The sequence below is a fragment of the Electrophorus electricus genome, chromosome 3, assembly GCF_041902795.1.
Source record: "Electrophorus electricus isolate QZ-2024a chromosome 3, ASM4190279v1, whole genome shotgun sequence".
NCBI classification, from domain to species: domain Eukaryota; kingdom Metazoa; phylum Chordata; class Actinopteri; order Gymnotiformes; family Gymnotidae; genus Electrophorus; species Electrophorus electricus.
In genome coordinates, this window is record NC_137499.1 from 31,738,058 (window position 1) to 31,761,990 (window position 23,933).

At 42.7% G+C, this 23,933-nt stretch overlaps 1 protein-coding gene across 2 annotated transcripts in view; it reads right to left on the reverse strand.

Annotated features, from left to right (window-relative positions):
- Positions 1-392: 392 nt before the first annotated feature.
- The window catches only part of ntn1b (netrin 1b), a 43,603-nt gene continuing 20,062 nt past the window's right edge, over positions 393-23,933 (reverse strand). For both annotated transcript variants that reach the window (XM_035532930.2, XM_035532927.2), the window contains exons 3-7: positions 20,833-21,021; positions 13,353-13,502; positions 11,670-11,723; positions 8,636-8,710; positions 393-3,007 (exon numbers count right to left, since the gene is read on the reverse strand). In XM_035532930.2, coding sequence (XP_035388823.1) covers positions 2,685-3,007; positions 8,636-8,710; positions 11,670-11,723; positions 13,353-13,502; positions 20,833-21,021 — 791 coding nt within the window. In that variant the 3' untranslated portion in view covers positions 393-2,684. The remainder of the gene's footprint in view (positions 3,008-8,635; positions 8,711-11,669; positions 11,724-13,352; positions 13,503-20,832; positions 21,022-23,933) is intronic.

The window sequence follows — 23,933 nt, forward strand, 5'->3', positions numbered from 1 at the left end:
GGCACCTGGGGTGAAGTTTAACTTGGCCAGAGGGATGAATCTTTGGAGTAATTAATTCTATTTCTTTTTGTTACTTTCTACATAAATTCTGTTGCACACCGGTTAGAGATTGGAGGACAGCGATATTTAGTCGGCAAGGTTTAACTGCAATGCTTAGTGTTTCTGTATATATTCTTAGCAAGAGAGCTATATTTTGGCTAAATGGTTCAGTTCAGCTCGCCCATGCCATTTCAAACCAAAACAATGAACACTTACCCAAAGGTATTCACTGATTTGAAATGCTAATAATCATATTTCAAAGTATCTAAAGGAAGTTACCATGGCAATATCATTATTCACTAAAGTGTAATTAGTTACAGTAATTTTTCATCATTTCACCACAAATTAACAGGTGGGTTTACAGGAGTTTATTGAAAACAATCTTCAAATTTTCACTATCTGCATGTTCAATGGTTACAACTTGTTTTCAACATCTGATCATCTCACAGACCATATCCAGAGATGGAAATGATAGCAACAATAATAAAAACAAAGACATGTAATTTCAGATATCATTAAATATTTTCATTTTATGTGGACCATTATATATTAGTATGCATTACAAGACAAAACACAGCTTTTTGCAAAGGATACAGCTAAACGTCATTTACAGATGGAACATGAACGATGGCTAGGTTTTTATTCAAAACCTGTTTGGCAGAATCATTCTCCAAATACCTGGAGAACAGGTCTTAACATCCATGCTGGGTCAGAATGCTTCTAAATAAAGATTTGTTTTCACGCATCCATTTATGTGTGCATTCATATTTAGTCAATGTCACAGTTCATAGCTTGACAGTGATTTGAGTGTCAAAAATCTTTTTGTTTTTGTATATATATAAGAGATGATAAGAAAGAGAGAGAGACATACAAAAAGAGAGAGGAGAGAGAGAAATAATATGACTAGATCTAAAATCCATTGCATTGTGTGTGAGAGAGAGGGAGAGAGTGAGAGGGAGGGATAGACAGAGAATGAATCAGTCCATTAATCAAAAAATGTTTGTATGTGTATGTGTTAAAACATTCCATTCTCATAGCACAGATACTGTACAAATTCCTCTCCATTTGATCAATTAATGTACACAAGCGAACAAACAAACAAAAAGACCTAACAGTCTTAATCTTCTGTCCAAACAGGGTTGATGGAACTAAACACTCTGGTTAATAACATGAATATAACCTAATTTATGTCATACAAAAAACTATACAACTATACAAATAACAATGGAACAATATCTTCCACAAAGTACCAAGCAAATTATAGGCCCACGCTTTATTACATTGTCATGGTCTTCAATAATGTAAATTTATTTTCCTTAAGACTGTTTTCTATTTAAGGCTTTCAAAAAAAATTCCATCTTTATATAGTGTCCCAACCATTACTGCATGATGGCTTATGAATGACTACAAAATAAACAGTTAAACAAACCTGCACAAGTTAAAGTGGTTGAGGTTTGGGCTAAAAATAATATCAGTGAGCTTCTCCCCACACCATGACATATGGAGGAAACAAAATCATCCCTTAAAATTGCCCACAAATTGGGAATCTTTATGAGATCTGATCAGTACTTCAACATGATTACTGTGAAGCTCAGGCTGGCCATTCCACACATTTTTTTTTCTTCTTTTCGGTCAAGGAGGATACATTTTCTGGCCTTTAGGATTTTCAAATGGATTTAACAAAATGTTAATTATAAGTGTTCAGGAAACATAAGCTACCATACCTCCATGTGTCATGCAAAGTGTACCTTGAAAGTGAGCCTGAATTTCTAAACTTAACTTATGAAAGTTTAATCACTATCAAGGATCATTAAGTGGTTAAAGATTACGCTTTATGTCTTTAATAGACTCACACTATGGTAATCTAAGGTCAAATATGCTATACTGTACATTGCAAATAACATTAAAAAAAAAGAACATTCAACTTACATGAGTAGTGGTTCATGCTGATTTAAAACATTATGTAATGAAACATGATATCACGTTTCCTTGGAACACTTCAAATAGCTGAAAACACTGAGAATCTGAATTGAGGTATTGCCCATAATTCTTTACTTAAAAGTGTGGTTTTAGAGTGTGTTAGTTTACTCTTTGAACTTATCTTGTAGATAACAGCTTAAACATGATCAACATACAGTAACTCCTATAAAATAACTTTAGCTTTGTCATAACTAGTCCAAGCAAATGTCAGCATCTCAAAAGAAGAAGAGAAAACTCTGTAAATCACAATACTTGTCTTATAAGACAAAATATAGTCCAGAAAAGCGTATGTGACACAGTGGCTAACCTTGTTTTTATGTTCTGTAAAAAAGGGCTTGGGCAATTGAGAGGGTATAAAAAGAAATAATGTGAGAGACACCAAAACCGAGCATTTGAAAATGACTTTACACTGTATACGTAACATTAGGTGCAAACTCTGCAAAATCCACAACATGAAATATGAGACAAAAAAAATCAGAGGAAAACAAAAACAAAAGACAACTGAGGACAAAGCTGCAAAACTGGGCTTTCTTCACAACAGTTCCTATGAAAGGCTACCGACATCTGTCTGCTTAGCAGCGCTCTGCTCATACATCCCTCTGGCACCCCTCCACCCCTGCCCCCACCAGGTTCCTCTGCCCCTCTCTGGCCCTCTACAGCTCCCTCTAGCACTTGCCCCTCTTGTCGCGCTGCTGGAACTTGCGGAGCCTGCGGGCCCACAGGTCTTTCCAGGGGATGAGCAGGCTGCCCTTGTCGGCCACCACGCCGCTCTGGCCGCGTGTGTCACCCTCGTCTGAGCCTAGGAGCAAATACTTGCGGCCAGGCTTGATCTTGGGGCACTTGCAGGCCACGTCCTTGGCGCGCAGCCACAGCAGCTGCTCGCCACGGCGGATGCGGTGCTCGCCTTGCTTGTAGACAGAAATGATGTTGATGGTGAACTTCCACCACTCTCCCGCCTTGTCACCCTTCAGCACATGAACCTGGACAGCTGGAGAGAGGTATACACGCTCAGTGGTTATGAGACAACACCGCCCTTCTGCTGATTTTTGAAACTAAATCTAATTGCACTAGAACACCTCAACCTTTTCTAAACTTTCACAAAAAGTCCATTTAAAATGACAAAAGCAGGACTTGCAGTGATTGTTTTGGTTAGAACATTTAAAGACATTGCTATTTTCAAAGGATTTTGAATTACTTCTTTGGACTATCTTTAATCCATACTTTGCGTAGTCTACGATTTAATCCCAGCAGAAGAGTGGAGCTTCATGTGATTATAAATGTGCTACATTCAATTATAAATGATGAGAAAAAACTTTAAGAAAGAACTTTAAAAAGGTACAAGTTGCAAATGATGGACCAATCCATTAATGATGTTGCTTCTTTATTTACTGTTGGAATGGGCTTTATAGCTGCTAATGCAATAAGTCTGAACAATGAGTAAATTGAGAAGATGGAAGCTGTATTAGAGAGGGACAGTATCTGCACTAACACAATTCTGAAATGAGCTCAAGGTCTGGATGATAGTGTTAGAATTTGTGAGTTAAGATTTCTGACCCCTGCCCATATTTCTCTTTTTTCCAAAGAGCTTAGGAAAAAGATTATTCTCGTTGGTGTTTTTTGGATGCAGTTTTTATCATGACAAATATGTGATGCACAATTTTATGAAATTTTGTAAACTGCCTGTTGCCATGTGCATTCTGCTTATTACTGCATGTTTCAAAATGGTTGACTTGCTCATTTTCACAGCCTCTCCCCTTCCTCTCTCCTCTTGCCTGACCCTTGACCCTTCCTCCTTGTTCTGGCCTGCATGCTCCATATTACAGCAACAGTTGCCATAGCACGCACAGCCAATGCATGCGCACAGCGAGTGCTTGCACGACCCCTCCCCTCCCCTCCCCCGACAGGGCCTGCTGCAATGGCTGTAGTCCGTGAGGCCTTAGCAACTTTCCTCTCCATCCAAAGTCAGAAAAAGGTGGAGGTGGAGGTGGAGGCTCGACTTACAACTGCTGAAGGACAAAACACAGTGTGGTAAAAACACAGAAGGATAGAACTCTGAAGTGTGACAGAGGTGGAATAGGAAGCAGGCAGGCAGAAACTTTGCCGCAACCTCGTAATAGTCGCAAAAGTCAAATAAATGACTTAATGTGTAGAAAATACCTCTTTTTCTATGAGGCAGGCAGGGCCTGATGGTGTGGGGCTAGTCTAGCGTCACATCATTCTACACACACATGCCAAGCTTGTGAGCTAATCTGTGCTCAAGATGAAGTGGTTTGGTGGGGAATGTTCTAGAAAGGCCCAGAGGGGGCCTACCTAAGAGTCCCTATTTTGTAATTAGAGGGAATTGACCCAGTTTGGAAATGAGAGCATGCCTTTGGCTGCGCAGTGCACAAATGCACAGAAAATGTTAATAAACTCAAACGAGTATACACACATACAGCGACAGTGACCCACCTGTTAACCAGAGTTGAATCATGTTTAAGAAATACGCCATTCGAGGTATTATGTAAAACTGACTGGGGAAGTGCTCTATTTCCCTTCTCTTTTCCCCCCGTTTGTTGAATGTGAGCACTCTTTAGTGACGGGGCCATGAATCGCCCCCTAGAACAGAGTGGAATGTCCCGGCTGGGCAGCGGGGGGCCTGCTGTGAGCAAATTGCACCCAATTTGAGAGAAGAAAAGAGAAGTGTTGGTGTGAGGAGAGCGCACTCCCACGAGCTCTCCATTCATCCCCACTGGTTCTCTGGGCCGGAGCCCGTTCTTCGGGCCAAAGAGAGGGAGATAAAAAGAACACAGGCGAGTGTGGAGGGGCTGGGGAGGGTGGTCTCGGAGGGGAGGCTGCTATTTATCTTCCCAGCCACAGAGAGGCTTCCAGAAGAATCCTGGAAGTGTTCCGAGCTCATCGGCTCGCCGAATCCATGGGCTCCCAGTGCCTGGTCCAAGAGCAGCGTGAGAATCTGCTGCCGGAGTCTCATTCTTGTCTCGCTCTCGTCTCATTCTCGTCTTACCCTTGTCACGTTGTCTCATATGGCAGGAGCCAGCAATGAGCCATTTATGAGCTCACAGGGTGCAAAAAAGCTCCAAGCACACCGCCATCACATTGTGTGGTGGCGAGACTCTGAGACGGCACAGGCTCGGCGATTCCAGGCCAGCATGGCTGTGTACCAAAACACGATTACATCACAGTGAATAAGGAACATGGAGAGAATGGAACAGATCCTCGATCCACAGCCCCAGAGAACAGGCTACACCAGGACCAGTTTAGACATTGAAACTGGAGAAAGACAAACAGAGGCAAAGAGAGCTCAGCCAGCTGGAAGCTGGGAGAGGAAGAGAAAGGGCGATGGATGAGTAGATAGGGAGCAGGCTGAGGAGCGATGCAGGGCCCCACAGCCCTGCCTGCTGCGACTCTTCTGTGTCTTTGGGCAATGCGCTGGGGCGTGTCCCACGCGCTCTACACAAGCCAGCCTAATCGAATTAGTGCGCCTGATTAGCGGCCTGAAGCTCACGCTCCCGCCCCCTGCTGTGACACCCTATGCCCTGGCGCATATCACCACGCTGAGTACTGGCCTCGCTGCGAATGTGTGTGGCACGGCTCGGCCCCTGGGTACTCTCACACACTTGCACGCACACTCACTCACACACACACACACTCAAACACTCACTCACACACACACACACACACACACGTGCATAATGCTTTGATTCGTGGTAGCTCTCCCAGTTCTGGGACTAGGGATTGCAGTTTCATAATTCACCCTTTTATTCTTGATCACTCCATAGAGATAGAGAAGAAAAGAGGATAAATGGAATATTTCTTCCTCTCACTTCTTTTATTTACATCAGAGATTTAGTGACTTATATGCATTAGAGGCAAAGTGTTGAGAAGGAGGTACCTCTTTCCATGATCCTTGGACACCCACTGAAGACACACACACACACGCGCGCACGCGTGCACACACACAGTGAAACACAGGGGTGTGCAAATATCCAGTCACACAAAGTGTTACGAGCAAAACTCTTGGATTTAGATGTAGTCAAGCCGAGGTAAGAAAAACCCAGCCATCCTTTAAGAACCTTCTAGAACAAACGAAAGAACTGACATCTGTCTTTAAACACAAATGAATTTTGAAAAAAAAAGAAGAATAATGGCAGAAATAATTTTCAAGTTCTTTATAATATCTCTGAATGCATTAAAAAATGAATTATGCGGAGGAGTATCACAACTGGAGTTTTTCTCGTGAGTTGTTTCAGAAGGATCACATGCTCTCCCTCTCCTTTTATTACCCAATGAATGAGGAAAACAGAAGAGTCCCCATACTTCCACGCTTATTTGGATGCATTTGAAAGCGATTGTGACTTTCTCCTCCCCTGTTCTGACTGATGAATTGCCAGGCCTCTTGGGGTGGCTGACAGTGCTGTATATGAACACCATGGCCCATTTGCTGCATGCAATGCATCTCCAAAATCAGCCAGCTGCCCGCAGCGGACCAGAGGAGCTGTGGTGAGCTTCCTTACTTTGTCGTGTTGCTTCATGTTGGGTCAGAAACAGCTTCAGTAAGTGTCAGGGAGAAAAGCAATACTTTGTCAATCTTACTATGAATATGGAGAGAAACTTAAAAATAGAAATTAAGAAAAGCAAATGTGTTAAAAAGAAGAAAAATGCTAACCAAAAACAATGGGCCTACCTTATTGCTATTGGATGAAATGTTTTAAGACATGCAATGAGGAGCTCTAAAATGTATAGCAGCCAGTCAGCCAGCCAAAGCTTTCCTCTAAAAGACTGGCAAGGTTTCTCAGACACTGTATGAGATGATACATTGATGTATGGTTCAGGCCAAAACTTGGAAATGAGCTTTTATTGTTTAGTAAGAGGGAACTTCAGGAGGGCTCAGGCTCGCTTTCTTTTTCTCTCATGCAGACACATATACACACACACAGCCAAGCACACAGCCGCACACACACACACACACACACACACACACACACACACACACACACACGCACACACACACAAACACGAATCTGTAACCAGAGCCATACTGAGCGCTGAAGCTAGTGAAGATACTTTATTGCTCTTTCTCATGCTCTCTCTCACTCTTAGACTCTCTCACTCTCTCATGCTCTCTCACTCTCAGACTCTCTCTCTCGCTCTCACCTGCTCTCTCACTCTCTCTCAGACTCTCTCAGTCTCTCTCTCTCTCTGGCTTTGTCTGAAGGAAGCTGTGCTGTGGTCAGAGACACAAGCCTGGCTCACACTGTGTCTCCTCCTGAATATCAACATAATAAATGGCTCCCTCATGGTGGCTGTAACAGAAGAGATGCAACAGAACTTTATAGCTCTGGCTCAACTTGATGACAAGACCTATAGACAACCATTGATGGCTGTTAACAGATCTCTGTGCCTCTCTCTCTCTACCACCTCACTCACTTATTTTTGGTGGGTGCACTTTCAGCTGATAGGAATAATCCGATGTCTCTAATTTTCTGCCCACTGGAAATATGGCCAGGAAATCTTTGAGAAACCAAGGCATACGGAGAGATAGTTGCAGGGTGATTTTAAATGACTTGTTTAAAGTAATAAGTAATAAGACATTAAAATGTATATAGTGCTACTGATATACCATATGTATGGGTATGATAATGTATGAATAGATGCACTCTGGATAGCCTTTGTGAATGTGCTATGTATTTACAATATGAAGCATATGTTTATGTGTGTTCTCTCTCTTTCTGTCTCTCCTCCTTATTTCGCTCTTTCTCCTAGAAGTACTCATAACCCTCTTAACACCCCGTATCTCAATGCATTTTACAGATAGCTGAAGCGTTACATTATGATGTCGAATATTATCTCCACGCCCTGTTTTTCCTGTCCTGTGCACAGCTTTAGGAATATAAAAAATTGACAGCACATATTATGCCTATTCACCCAGCGATTTTAATTGTAATACATTGCCTTGGCATTCGTGAGGTATCTTTGTACTTTCTAGTGTGGCAGATTTGCATCTGCCATGATAGTTTGAAGGACAGAGATCTGATGGTGCAATGCCATTTTTTTGTGGCACTTCTAAATCCTTCAACTTCTATCCACACATATACGAGCACTGGTGCTCATAACCTCCCTGCAGATCTGGGACTTCAACAGGAACCAGCTGTTCCCTTTGTCCTCTGCAGGCTGGATCTGAGCATGGGCATCAGCACAGTCATGCTGGGCTGCAAGCTTTGATGCTATAACTTTAACCCAGATCCCATGAATAAACCATCAGCTCTATAAAGGAGGGAGAGACAGAGAGAGAGAGAGAGAGAGAGAGAGAGAGAGAGAGAGACAGACAGACAGACAGACAGACACACACACACACACAGACTGACAGAGATTTGCTGTTGATTTCAAGATTTCTGGTCCAGCCATCACAGGGTGACTGGCTGAATATTTTTATATCAATTTCTCTGTTTAAAAATATTTTAGCACAGCATTTTGTTCTCCCATTTGCATAAATAAGTGCTTTTGCAATGATTTGACCCTTGATTTCAGTGCCATCCCCATCTACGGGGAGGTCCTGGAGCAGCCGTGACGCTCACCCAGCCGGAGATCAGACATATGTAAAGTGTGACTCACTCACCAAAGTCTTTCTTGCAGTACTTTTTCATGGTGACCTTAAGTTTGCCCTTAGTGACCTTGCAGTGGGAATCACAGTCTGTGGAAGGAAAGGCACAGAGAAAACAGGTCAGGTGGAGGTTTCTGACAGAAGAAGAGCTCCATGGATATGTTTTATGGAACAACGTGTGTTTCAGATCATTTTTATGGGACTCCTCATGTGTCAAAACAACGTCCTAGGGGTTGGATCCAGCTTGCAACTTGCGAGGCATTTGGATTCAGTCTTGCAAAACCACAGAAGCCTGCCAAACTGTCATGGCAAATTCATAAAGTCCATGTACTTTATAAGCTGTGAATATTGCTTTATTTCCTCTCCACCAGCTCTGAACCCCCATTTTGCTTACACACAACTGTACAGAGCTGTAATATGTTATGGGATTCAATGGCCAGACAACGTCTAGTGTGGCACAGTCCCCTGCCTCCCATCAGACACCAAACACCCTTCCCGTGAAAGTGCCCCCATAGATCAGACTAAGGCTTAAACTCAACTATTGTCAGGTCCTCTCTCACCCTTATTATCCAGGCCAGCCTCTCCATTCCCCCCTGCTATGTCCCAGACCCGACATTAACCATGTCAACTCTGGGGGCTAAAGGGGTCATTTCAACTGAAAAGAAGGCCACTGAGAGGGGGTGGGAAGCACGGCCGAGAGTTCTCCTCACCGAACCCTTCACTTAATTCAAATCAACTGAATTAAATTAAGCCACACTCCATTCACCTACTGAGTGTAGCTTACACACAGTCTGACAGAGTAGATCCTGGTCTAAACGGAGCTCACTGTGTATCAGCTCACTGTCACAGAGTCTGGCCTCTATGATTCATAGCTCCTGTGCATGACGCATCCGTCCTGTGCTCCAGAATGTGCCAGAACACCTCTGTGATGGCCTCCGTTGCCACGCTGGGCTGATGCCAGGCACCTTTTGGATGGAGGCCGGACTCAAATGAGGCCAGACTCGGCAGGAAAGCAGCCTGGTTCCTCTGACGTCTCTCTCTCCCGGCTGACACAAATTGGAACCAGAAAGCCTCCTGGTGTGGCTACCTCACAGAGCGGTAATAACGTGGAGGTTTCTCATTTTTGGGGGTGGGGGTTGGGACAGAGGTGGGACGGTGGTGGAGGGAGGAGGAGTGAGCTAGAGAGATGGGAGAGAGGGGACCTTTCAGCTTTTGCTTGAATATGGACAAACTTCATTATTTTCTCCAGGGCTCTGTTCAGCCCTCCCTTTTCACGGCCCTTTCTATTCCGTGTGAATGAGGTTGCCCAGGCAATAGCGGAGCGGGAAAAAAACGCCATCCCGAAAAGAAGTTTGAAGGGGGAGGAAGAGGGGGTGTTAGGGTTAGGGGATGGAGTGGGGAGTGGGAAGTGGGAAGACAGTGAGAAATAAAGAATAAAAAATAGAAGGAGAAAGAGAGAGAGAGAACGAAAGAGCAAGTGTGAGGTAGTGAGTGTGTGTATATATATATATATAAAAAAAAAATTCTAGCAAGATGTCTGCTCATGGGTGGAAGTAGAAAAAAACGTGGCCAGCAGGAATCAGGCAGGGGTTGGGGGCTGGGTTAAGAAAGGAGGAGTATGCAACGGACAAGGACAAAAATACTAAAGTAAATGAATTTGATGAGTCCATATCGGCCACGCCTGATTTCCATGTAAATGTGCTGCAGAAGGATGGGAGGGCTTTGTGTGCCCGCAGGCCCCATCCGCCCCCATCCTGCCTCTCTTTGATACACCCTGGTTGCCATTAGGCCAGGGACATAAAGCCCGCCGCTCCTCATCACATCCCCAGCCCTCATTAACACCCGGCCCCTGCTGGGAGACAAGCGCCCGCTTTGTGGAGCCTCTTGAGTGAGGCCATGCTAGAGTCTGCTGCTCCACCAGGGGACCACACCAGAGGCTGTTTCTCCAACACTACCGCTGCAAAGTCTGAGGGAAGGTTCTTAGACAGTCATCAGTACCAGCACTTTAGGAACTGCAGCTTGTTTTTAGTCCATATTTACTCAACATTCTCTGATTCTTTTTATAAACTATCAAATACTTCAGAGATGGCATCAAAGAGATTTTGCACAAGCAAGCAGCAATTTCCCTCTTCATTCCAATATGGGAGTTTAGGACAGGGAGACACTCTTGGATGTCTCTACCTTTCAGATACATAAGAATTGTTCATTAGCTGTATAAGCAGATCTTTGGTAGAACATCTAATCGCGGTGGTCATTATTTGCCTCCTGTGGAGTTGACACTGACCACACTGCTGAGATAATCAAGTGTGAAAAGGAGCACGACAACACAGGCTCCCAGCTAATTCTTCACAGAGAACAGCGCCATGGAGAAACAATCCCAAGCAAATGAAGCATGTAATCAGATTAAGGTGCCAGCAAGCCTTACGACAACACAGTCTTGGGAATGTGCCCACCAGTCAGAATTTAATAAATGTCAGTAAAATAAAGATTTATCAGACAAGGCATGGAATAGTATCAATGGATCTTATAGGTTACCGTGACAATCTAACATCTTTCAGTAATTTGGATATGAATAGGGTACGAGGCCGTGTTTTATTATGTGTTCAATTTTCCATCATGCAAGAAGAGAGCCATGTACATCTGCTGCTAAGAAGTACTGTATAGAGGGCAAAATAATTTTAATGGCATGCTTCAAATGTAAATGTTGCAGTTGTAGGCTTTAGGCCAAATAAACAAAAGAGAGCTAGGTAAGAAGAAGAGGAGAGTGAAGATAATCAGAAAGATTAATCAAGATTAATCAAAAATGGAGAAACATCAATAGTGATAACTCACCACTGAGACTGGAAATAACCACAGCGTGGTCACTCCAAAATCACTTTGTAATGTCCTGATGTGATTCGTCTCTGTGCCCACAGGACAGACAGTTCACCCAGGAATAATTTGCCCAAAATGTTTTTTTTGGGTTTTTTTTGCAGAAGATAACATTTGGTCTTGTAGTCACGCTTACACTGGGAGGATTATCAGACTTATTAACAGCTTTGTCTCTCACCTGTTGGTTCTTCTGAACTGGTGTATGTAGCAGTGGGAGAAGCAACTGGAATCTCTATAACAAGGGAAACAAAACAGGCACAATTACCAACAAGAAAATTGCTAAACTCTTCTCCTTTTGCTTGAGATTTCCCCTTTCAGGGAAGGGGTAGGAATTAATAAATTGTACCATTTTAAGAACATTATGTATTATAGAAAGTAATGATTAAAGACATGGGGAGTCTCAAGGCCACTTTAATAGACATGTGATTGATCCTTGATGAAAATGCATTTTTGAATTTAATAGCTTTACTGCTTGAAGCCCACCCTTCCTTCTCTGCTGTGTTCTCTGTTGTAAGGTATATGCTTCTGGGGGATCCAGTGCAGTTAAAACTGCACTTGGCAAAATTTCTGATATCGCAAAAATTTAATATCGACCTATTAAACCTAAAACACATTATCTTGCAAAGTATAAGAGAAACTAAATCTGTTCAGTGCAGCCACTGCGGCTCTCTCTCCAGGTCTTATACTAGATTTGTTACCTTCCCACTGAAATGAAGAAAAATCTAAATCCACAGGGTTCACAGGTTTCATTTCACTTTATGGAGCCCCACCAAACATATCAGACTGGTTCTATATCTGAGATAGCTTTGTCTGAAGACCAAATTCATCCATATTGACAACGGAATCCATTATAAAGCAGGGGAATGATCGAAATTAGAGCAAGCAGCCAGGCATTGTGTCGTGCTCCCAGCAATTATCTTATCGAGCGATGCCAGCCAAGGAGGGATGATGGCCAGACCCCCCCCCCCCCCCAACCCACAGATCTAGCTATACCACAGCCCGCTGTGTGGTCCTCCCGTTTATCACCGTGGAGATGGAATCTGCAGCCTTGTTGATACTGCCAATAAACATATCACCAATCATGGCTTTGGAACAGCCAGTTAGATTCACGGCTTGATGGGCCATCAGCGAGGTGCGGGGCCACGCCAGGCCATGGCGGCCAGCCTCGTAGGCTCTGTTTGCTTTAGTGCAGGTCAAATAGCAAGATGTTCATCCAAGGAAATAATGGATCCAGGGACCAGGGTGTTGGAATGAAAAGAGTGGCACATTCATGAATAGCAAGTGTTTAGGTAAACTTTCTTTAGGGTGATGTCCACAAAGTAGCCATGGGAGTGCCTGAGGGAACACTAATATAGCTCATGTTAGTGGATTCTGATTTAAAGTTTGTTTAAAAGTTGTTTTTTGTGGCAATTCCAAATTAAATTGCACTGAATTTGCCAATTATTAATTTAGATCAAAGTAGATCAATTTAAATATCAGTGGCTTTGGTGGTAAACACCAGTTAGCAACTGTCAAACAATACTGCCTTTAACAAACAATAAAACGACAATATCTTAGCTCTTTTAAAATACCTTATATATAAAGAACTTGTTTCCAGCTTGGTACACTGCTGAGATGTAACACCTGAGAAACATAGCTGAGTACCGTATACTCCACACTTAAAGTCTGTTGACTGCTAAAAGTAGTAAGCCATGGAACCCTCAGCACAGTAGCACATGAATTTATTAAGTTTCCTTTTGTTAATTTATCACTGCTTAATCAGTGTATGTGTGTGAGAATGAGAGAATGAGAAATAGAAAGAGAGAGTGAAAAAGAGAGAGAGACAGAGAGAAGCAGAGAGAGTGATAGAGAAGGGCCTTACTGATGCAGGGGGCGATCGGTGAGCGGCTCTGTTGGTACCCTTTGGCACAGCGGTTGCACGTAATGCCAGACACACCATCCTTGCATGGGCACTGGCCTGTAGTCTGATTGCAGGTCTTACCTGCAGCACCAACTGGGTGGCAGTCACATGCTGGAAAATAAAAGAAGCATATGAGAGGCAGGATGTGTCACAGAAAATAAATTATACCACTGTCACCAAACACAGCTCAGGACAACACATATATGGCCTACTAAGTTCAAGTTCAAAGTTCAAAGAGGTTTTATTGTCATTTCAGCTATATAGAAGTACACAACAAAAATGAGACAATGTTCCTCCAGGACCATGATGCAACACAAAACAACAGTGCAACAGACAACATGCTACACAAGTGCAAATAGTCCAATATAGTGCAAAAATGTCATTAAATAAACATTAAATAAACAATAATAAATACAGGACAGGACAAATACAAAATGAGTAGACAGTGCAATTATTTAGTGCAGTACACAGTACTGGGCATATATAAAGCGAGTTGTGCATAGGAATCAGTGACATGCTACCCTGAACATAGCAGTCACCGGTAGCAGCCAGAACAATTCAGAGTACAGCGCTGGTTTAGTACAGTACTCTAGCAGCAAGTAGGATAATGTGCAAGACTGCAACAGGAGTGCATAGTTTATTTGTGTGAGGTTTGACTTCAGCACTAGTCCGATGCAAAACAATGTGTGAGTGTGTGTATAGATATGTATGTATGTAAGTATGTGTGTGTGTGTGTGTGTGTGTGTGTGTGTGTGTGTGTGTGTGTGTGTGTGTGTGTGTGTGTGTGTGACTGTGTATAAGCATGTATAAAAGTGCCCATTTTGGAATCGGAATTGGAATTGGAGTTAGTCAGAGTTCAGGAGTCTAATGGCTTCTGGGAAGAAACCTGGAGGTGCGGGACTGGATGCTGCGGTACCTTCTTCCAGATGGCAAAAGGATGAACAGTTCATGTGAGGGGTATGTGGGGTCTTTCACAATGCTGGTGGCTTTCCGGATGCAGCGTGTTAAGTAGATGTTCGTGATGGAGGGAAGAGATACCCCAATGATCTTCTCAGCTGTTCTCACTATTCTCTGGAGGGTCTTGCGGTCAAAGGCGGTGCAGTTCCCAAACCAGGTAATGATGCAGCTGCTCAGGATGCTCTCTACAGTACCCCTGTAGAAGGTAGTGAGGATGCGTGATGGGAGATGGGCTTCCCTCAGCTTCCGAAGGAAGTAAAGACGTTGCTGGGCTCTTTTGGTGATGAAACTAGTGTTCAGGGTCCAGGTGAGGTTCTCTGCTATGTGAACACCAAGAAACTTGATGTTCTTGACGATCTCCACTGAGGAGCTGTTGATGGCAAGCGGGGAGTGATCTCGCCTTGCTCTCCTGAAGTCAACAACCATTTCTTTTGTCTTGTCAACATTCAGATACAGGTTGTTGACCTTACACCAGCTCACCAGTTCTCGCACCTCCTCCCTGTATACTGACTCATTGTCTTTGTTGATGAGACCCACCATGGTCGTGTCATCAGCAAACTTGATGATGTGATTCGAACTGTGCATCGCTGCACAGTCATGAGTCAGCAGTGTGAACAGCAGAGGGCTGGGTACGCTGCCCTGGGGAGCACCAGTACTCAGTGTGGTGGTGTTGGAAGTGCTGCTCTACCAGTCAAGAAATGCAGGATCCAGTTGCAGCCCAGTAAGCTCAACTTTATTGTTTTATCATGTGGAAATATTGGCCAAATATTTTGTCTGGTCAATGAAGAATTAAAAGCATTTTGAATTGAATTACTGGTTGGTACGTTGCTTCACTGTTATTTTAGCAGTAGCAACCTAAGCATTATTTTGAATATTGTGAATGAAGGAGGAAAAGCACAGCCAGAATAAGATGCCTGAATACCCTCATTCTAGTCATGAGCTTACATGCATAACTGCAGATTTCTGTGTTTAAGATCTGTGTCATTTTTCAGCTTTATGGAAATTGTCCTATACTTTTCAAGGCTACATTTGTTGAACCTTAGATATTGTTTAAGTTAATGCAGGTAGATTTGCCCTCTAAGCTGATATCCAGTCTGGAACTTTGTTTGGTTAACCATAACCCATTTTAAGCATTATTCTGGAAGACTTTATGAGCAGTTAAAACATGCACCTGTGAGTATTTGTCTTTGTGTAAGCTTGTCTGGTTAGGGTCTACCCAGAGGTGTGTGTCTGGTGTTTTCCTTGTTTCCTACTTGTGTGTATGAGATGGAAACTCTCCATTGTGTGCCTGAGAGAGAGAGAGAGAGAGAGAGAGAGAGAGAGAGAGAGAGAGAGAGAGAGAGAGAGAGAGAGTGTGTGTGTGTGTGTGTGTGTGTGTGTGTGTGTGTGTGTGTGTGTGTGTGTGTGTGTATTTTTGTGTGAGAACATCTAGTGGTTGCCAATTGTGTATATGCTTGGTCTCTGCCTAATGTATGTGTGTGTGTGTGTGTGTGTGTGTGAGAGAGAGAAAGAGAGAAAGAGAATGTCTGGAGGTTGGTGCATGTGTGACTATGTATGTCTGGTCTTTTCCTAGTACACGTGTGGTACGAGTGTGTATAAGAGTATGAATGTGTGTGCGTACAGGTTGAAACCCTTTGTGCTCTGCTGGAGGGTTATGATCTGCAACATAGGCAGCTCACAGCCTTCTCTGATCGAGTTTCCAACGTAAAGGCTCTTGGCAGGCACGGCCCCTGCAAATAAAGCCTGAATACCGTTCCCATTAACGGGGCAATGCGGCACGCTTCAAAGCTGTTCTGCTTAAGCCGTTAGTCAGGAGGATCGCGCATTAAAAGTGAGAATTTCGTTGCGTGCTCTCTCTGCCAAACGTTTACCATAAAGCTGCATGTTTGAAGTCCCAGCCCAGCTCTCTTCATCATGCCGGTAGGTTTTTATGGAACCCAAGGAGTAATTTGAAAACAGCTTGAAGCGGGCCAGCCTCAGGAACACTGTTGGGTTATTAGTGAGTACTAGGAGACGCTCTTGAGGATCAGAAATCACCCACTGAATTAAACAAGATGATGTAGAAACTTGTTTTTCTGAGACTGTTTGGGTTCATTGTGGAGTCTGAGGGAGCTGTTTGTTAAACATTCCAATGACATGCTTTCTTTTTATTTAGTACTTTTGAAATGTTGAAATGGGTGTGTTGAGTAAAAAGTATTGCACTTTCCATGCTAAATTAAATCCAGTCTGTTAAACAGCATTAGAATATATCTATGAGATCATGAAACATGTATTGCTTTCCAATACTATTGCCTTTCCTATCAAGGACATAAGTTAAGTTTCTCTTAACAACCTTCATGAGTGAAAGCAGAACCTGCATTAACTAATGTAAGATTATTACAAATTACCAAAACAATGGGATGGGACCATGACCTAAACTAAATGAGGGTGGCTTGCTGGAACTAATTTCCAACTCCCTCTGGATAAGACTGAATGTTTTCACAGACAACAGCAGATGTGGGAAGAACCACCACCAATTTGAGCTTTAGACAGTTGCTTTGCACCAACTAAAATGACCCCAGTTCATCATGGTCATAAGTTGTGTGTGTGTGTGTGTGTGTGTGTGTGTGTGTGTGTGTGTGTGTGTGTGTGTGTGTGTGTGTGTGTGTGTGCGTGCGCGTGTGCGTGTGTGTGCGTGTGTGTGCGTGTGTGTGCTTGTAGCTACGCTTATATGAATATATTCCATCCATTGAGTAATTAAAGTGCTTTATGTCCATGCTGGAGAGTGCAGTCATCGGGATAAGTTGGAATTCTATTTTGAGGTGAGGTGTTTTGAACATTTTAATGTGCACTCGACATGGCTGCTTCATATTAGTCACTCTAGAGCAGCTGTGCTTGAGCTGCTGTGTCAGAGCCACCCACCATCCAGCCTACCCACTGCCACTGTAGAGCACTGTTCCCCCTGCAGCTCAGCACAGAGCACTTCAGACATCCGTCCCAAGCAGAAGCACCAATGAATACTAGGAGGGTGGGGGTGGGCAGTGGAGTTTTTGTTCAATATCCATGAAAAAAACACTGGGTAGGTAGTGATGTGTGGCCTATGAGTTCTCATTCGCAAGAAATCCTCTGTGGGTGGACTGAGAGGGAAGAGACAGAACAAAAAAAAATGATGGAGAGAGAATGAGATAGGTGGCAGGTTGAGGTGGAGGTAAGATGGAGAGGAGAGAGAAAGTGCAATGCTGGGGACAAGAAAGAGGCTAGCTGTGAATGAGCATATCTGTGACCAATGACATTCTGTTTACATGCTGCTTGATGAAGGATGAAGTTGTTCATCTGGGAAGTAAAGCAATAAGTTCTCCCTTTAGGTTCTTGAAACTCCCCGGCCTCCATTCCTGTACTTGCGGACATTTTTTGCAGAAAACGGTGGCTGATTTTCTACCCACAAATGCCCCTGGCACCATGGTTTGCCTCCCGTCCAAAATAAGCATGTGTGGATGGTTGACTGACTTGAACAATAAATACGCCAGCCCCCTGACTGACGTTGTGAGGCAAGAGCCTGTCACCTGAGGAACGTGCAGCAAATCAGGCTATTTAGTTTTTCAACCCTTTGGCCCATGGCCAAACAAACAAGCAGTCAGCCCTGGAAGCTGTTGGCACTCCTCCTCCCAACTCCTGGCTATTTGAGAGGTGCATGTTACATTCTTTACATTCATTTTTTTAGAGACAACTGTCCTTCCAAAATTGGATCTTCCTTGTGTGGAAATTAGACATATAACCCTGGAGTGCAGCATAAAATCAGGTGAGCAAGTCTCCTGTGGATCAGTTTCAGTATGAATCCACATTAGAATGGGAAAAAAAGACTGGTCTAAGGGAAACAGAAAGGCAAGACTCCAGTAGGCAAAATCTTGATCAATGAGCAGTGGAAAAACATTGCCTTGTCAGATGAATCCAGATTTCTGTTGCACCATGCTGATGCAAAGGTCAGAATTTGGCCCAAGTGTCAACATCAACAGTTCAGTCTGGTAGAGGTGGAGTAATGGTGCGGGAAATGTATTCTTGGCACACCATGTATCGTCTGATAGTTGTGGATGGACGTTTGGACAGTAGAGCTTACCTAAGCATACTTAGTGAAATCTATGCCACAATGATTTGCTGTGGTTCTGAAGGCCAAAGGAGGTCCAATGCACTATTAGATGGGTGTTCCTAATAAAGTAGCCATTAAGTGTGTATAATACAGTGACTAGCCCTGATGTATCTTTTCTACCCTGACCTCAGAGCATTCAAAATACATCTTAAACAAATGTTTAGGCTGGCAGGGGCGACGCGACGGTGCTGAAAGCCATCTGTAACCTCCTTAGGAATCAGGAGCATCCCTCTGCTGAGAATAAAAAGCGATGCCAATGAGGCATGGGGCTGCACTGGCCATTAATAATGCCTGAGATCTGGGCTAAGACAGTGTGCCAAAACCAAACCTGCTTGGTGATTGGGTAAGCAGCTGCCTATAGCAGTTTTCCTCTGAGTTCATTGATGTTTTCATTTGGTGTGAGAGCAATTAGCCAGACTGAACCAGTAATGAGGTCTCAGACCCTTAGGGGATGAATATAGGGGCAGGGCCAAAAAGCAAGGCAGGCAGAAGGGCATAAGAGGAATGACACTGTGGAACCCAGTTGAGAGCCAGTGGGAAAACAAACATGACTGTGGTTAAAAACCACAGTGTGGTTTGGTCAGGACCTCTTCAGCAGCTGCCCTAAATATTAAATATGTGATGGTTCCAAAGGCCAAATGGTAAATTAGTTTGAAGAGATCTTGCCTTGAACATTTTACAACTGAAGTGAATATTGTTCTTTTTCATTTTAAAAGTACATTCTTTCCATTTTTCCTTCATTTTTTTCCCATGAATGTGTTCATAATGGATACCCACTTCTGAATCTACAAGGTGCCATAAGACATTGGATTCATTTATGAATAACCAGGAGATTTCACTCACAAGTAACCCAGCTGTCCCAACAGAAGTTAAATTGAGAAATATCTCATTATACACCTCATATACTAAATATCTCATTATACTGAACTAATGTGTTTAGGGGAGGAATTGGAGGGGGGAGGGGGATGATTGTTAACATCCACGTTAGTCCTGAATTCCACAGCTGGCCCCCGCTCTCCAGGGCCTCGGCTGGCTTTTTCCAGGGGAACTCGTCTACACCAGTGCCGTCCTGCGTCCTGCTCGTACGCAGCTCAGACTCATTACGCCTCTCCAAGTTAAGCAAATAAAATCCAATGAAAAGAATAGGAGGCCTGTGCACTGGGGACCACTGCTCTTATGGTCCTCCTCTGTTTTTTAATGGCAGGACTTCACCCGTTAAGTGCATTTTTCTTAAAGGTTCTGCAAAAGACATGTTGGGTTAAAACTCCAGAAAAAAAAAAAAAACATTAATGTTGAGCTAACTAAAGCTTGATTACATTTGTCCATGCTGTGCGAGACTACTGATAATGTGCGTTAGACATGTTGCAATTCTAATGTAATTGATCAAAGGCCGTTATATACAAAGGCAGAAAAAATAGGGTGAGGCTTTTAGTTGTAACTCCTCTGACAGTGAAGCTAATGCTCAGCCTGTGTTGTTGATCCCTGGCAGATGGAGCTCACCAGTGCTTTCTGTTCTTGTGCCAGTGCTGAGTGTGTCGGTGAAATGTGTGTGTTCTCCAGCCCCAGCATATTCTCTAGTGTGTGTATGTGGATGCATGCATGTGTGTATGCTTTACCCATGCCAGATCAGTATGCATGCATGGCTTTGTAGCCACGGTGAAGACAGCGTCAGATCATACATGGGTGCATTTATGTATGTGCTCTGACGTCCTGCAGTGATGTTACAAGTCGGCACAACAGTGGAGGTCAGACGGCTGGTTCTGGTTAGTCTATGCTTCACCTGCTTTCCCCTGTGGGCTCTTAGGACATGGTAAATTAGCATGCAGGCATGCCAGTGGTAGCTTATCCTCAGAGAGCAATTCTGATCACTTACAAGAACAGGCTAAAAAAAATCACCTTTATGTAATTTCAGAATATTCAGCTTTAGATGCATTAACCCTCTGGGGATGCAACTTATTCTTTATAATTTTATATATATATATATATATATATATATATATATATATATATATATATATATATATATATAAAATGTATTTATTTATTTATTTTTCTGTATACAGTGATGTGTATTCTATTTACATTTTAATTAGCATTTCCACATGTTTTTTCACCTTGCCAAGTGACATGTTAGACTTCAGAGGTATTAAAGTTTCTTTTTCAAATGCAACCCTAACAGAAATTGTGTGTTCACACAGATAATGACTTTGATCCTGACATTGGTTAAAGCCATACATTGCTGCATGACATTCCTTTTGCAGAGGGTATTTGCAGGCTGTGAGTGGATCGATTCAGGTGAGGCTACTTGACCATGAATGGCCCACACTTCGGCCTCCTGTGTGTGGGAAAATCTGACCCTACCTTTGCAGGCACGTCTATGGGAGATGGCCTTGGTCATGTCCCGGTAGTAGCCCTCCTTGCAGTAGTGGCAGTGTCGGCCAGCTGTGTTGTGCCTGCAGTTGAGGCATACACCTCCACTCCTGCGTCCTGACAGCTTGTACAGCTCCATGTTGAAGCGGCAGCGGCGTGCATGCAGGTTGCAGTGGCAAGCTGAGGGGAGGAGGGGCCACGATGGTGGGGAAAAGGCCAAAAAGGTTGAGGTGAGTCAAAGCAAATCTGACTGTATGGACTCTGTACAAATGAGTTCAATATTAAGATCTTACTCTGCATACCAGTGTGAGGTCCAAGTGTTCATTACTCAGAGGGAGTAATAACTGTTATAATAAAGTCAAGGATTCCTAACCTTAAAGAGTACAGCCAACAATCCATAATTCTAACTAGGCTTCCAAATTAATCACACAACTCAACATAGCACCTTTGTATGTTTCTTTTGGCAGGACGATGAGCCTAATTGATTTTTGAAATGCTGAAGGGTAGTTGTATTTTCTTCCAAGCGCAGCCGGGTGATGGGGGAAGCACTCAGTGGAGCTGATTTGAGCAGACTGCTCCTGGCTCCACATGCCTCCAGCATAAAGGCAGAGAGTAGGAGAGAGGCACAAGACCAGCAGAGATGTTTGACTAGCGTCACGAGATGGCTTTGTTATTTTAATGACATCACTCAAGCCTTTGTCCATTCCAAAAATTCATTAAAAGACAAAAGCTTCATAAAGGCAATAGTGTCTCTCTCTCTGTCTCTCTTACTTTCTGTCTTGCTTCCTCTCTCTTTCTCTTGCACACACACTCTTACATGCTCACACACCTGCTCATGGCTTTGATCTTTGAACTGTCCTTGCTAAAGCATCAGTCATGAAATTGAGCTTCTCCCCCAACAGATCAGAACTTTTTATGGCAGTTTTTGTTTTGTATACACCATAAAAATACTCTTGTTAATAATAATGTTTGCTTAATTCAAACAATACCTTCTATACAAAATTAACAAAGAAAAAATGTGTATAATTCAAAAGAAATAAAAATAACACTGTTTTTGCAACATGGGTTTTGTTAATTCATTTTTGCCAGTCTCACTGATACTTTATTCTCAGGAAAAACAGATAATCAATAAGAATACACAGAGTTTTGTGCAAATAAGCACAAGATAGCAGAACTATGTTAAGCAACACACTTCTGCTCAACACACTTCAGTTCAAAAAGTAAACACAAGCAAATGAGTAATGAAACATCATACACATACAGTAAGGCATGGGTTGCACTAAGGAACGCTTCCAGGAACCATGGCCTTAAATGGCCTTAAATGCCAAATAACTTGAAAGCGGTAAAAAAAAATCAGAATATGTTATGAGAGTCTATAATCCTTTAAATTATGTTACTGATGACTATTTAGGTAATGTAATCTTTAAATGAAAAGGAAATTGTTTCAATCAGGAGATTGTTTCTGTGACATGATTTTAGATTTCTGGTGTTTATTTATGATGTTGTCTTTCACTCAGTGTAACCAAACAGCGCATGTGCAGGTATGGAAGAGAAAGATGCCCATCATGACTCATTCTCTTTTAATCTCTCTATATGCAGCCTTGGCTTTGAGGATACTGCTCCATGATAAAAGCAGGCAGAAAAAAAGCTCCATGGCACAAAAATGCTGTTTAATCCATATTATACATGCCATAGTAGTCCAATGCTCTGCCTCAGAACCCAGGCAGCTGTTAATCACCACATAGGGGTGGTCACGTACACTTGCGTGCACACACACACACACACACACACACAGAGGAAGGAGGTGTAAGGCAGCTGTCTAGTTTTTTATCCTCACACACCTCAAACACTTGGCGCACTCAACACGTTTACCACATACCAAACCCAGGCGCTCTCTCTCTCTCTCTCTCTCTCTCTCTCTCTCTCTCTCTCTCTCTCTCTCTCTCTCTCTCTCACACTCTTTCTGATACAAGATACCATTCATTTCCACTTTTGTGTGAGAGAGAATGGGTCTTTATTTTTTCATGAATGACATAATGGCACACTGTGTTCCAGGGCTTCCCGACAGAACTGCAATCCTACCTTACAGTAAACAATCAGTTTTATTTTTACACAAAACAAAACCAAAACGATAAATATTATGTCCATCATAAAAGTTGTTCCAGACATACCAATGCCAAATGCTTCTAAAAACATGTTAATGAAATTAACTAATAATAACATTGCATTAAAGCTGAACAATTTTAATAATACCATTATCATAAATATATTAAAGCTTAGTTCCTGGGTGTGTAACAGTGAAGCAGCGATGATTAAACATGGCAGCAGCTCTCCCCAGCCTCTCTTAATGAGAGCTGGGATATCTCCTGCACATGTCGTACTGTGACAGGGCTTATCCCTGGACCCACTGTCCCCTCAGTGCAGATAAGATACATTTAGACCAACAGGCCAAAAAATGTCCCCCTAAGTATGTGTCATGAACTGAGTTAGCCAAACTATAGCTGAAAGAGAGACAAGAGACAAGCCTCTGGCCCAGATGACGACATCAGCAAGTCAAACAGCGCATGTTTTACTCTAGTTTGGGTAAAACATCCAGATCAAAATACTTTGACTGCTCTGTTAAGGTATGTTTCCTACTGTAGTTAAATTATGAACATTGTCTTGGTCCTACAGGAATATTCTAGTGCTAAACCCTAAAAACATGTTTGTCAGCATTCAGAGTAGTGTAAATTGGTTTTAAAGTAGTTTAAATTGGTTTTACAATGTTTATTTGTCAAATAACAAATCTCCAATAGACATGACTTAATATTCAGTTCAAGAAATGCTTAGGTTAGAGAAGAGTTAAAGTTAGAGCTGTTCACTCAGCTGCTCAACTTTCACAAGTGTGACATTTTATCATAACAGAAACATACATGTCTGATGATAAATTTGTATTATGCAAATGTGTTATATTATGCAAATGTATTCTATTTTACATATTTATTTTAACTGAGTGTACCGATGAACAAATGGAGATAGAAAGCTAAAAGCGAGAGATGGAGAATGTGAGATAACATGCAGAAATTCATTACCACCCACGTTCAATTGAGCAT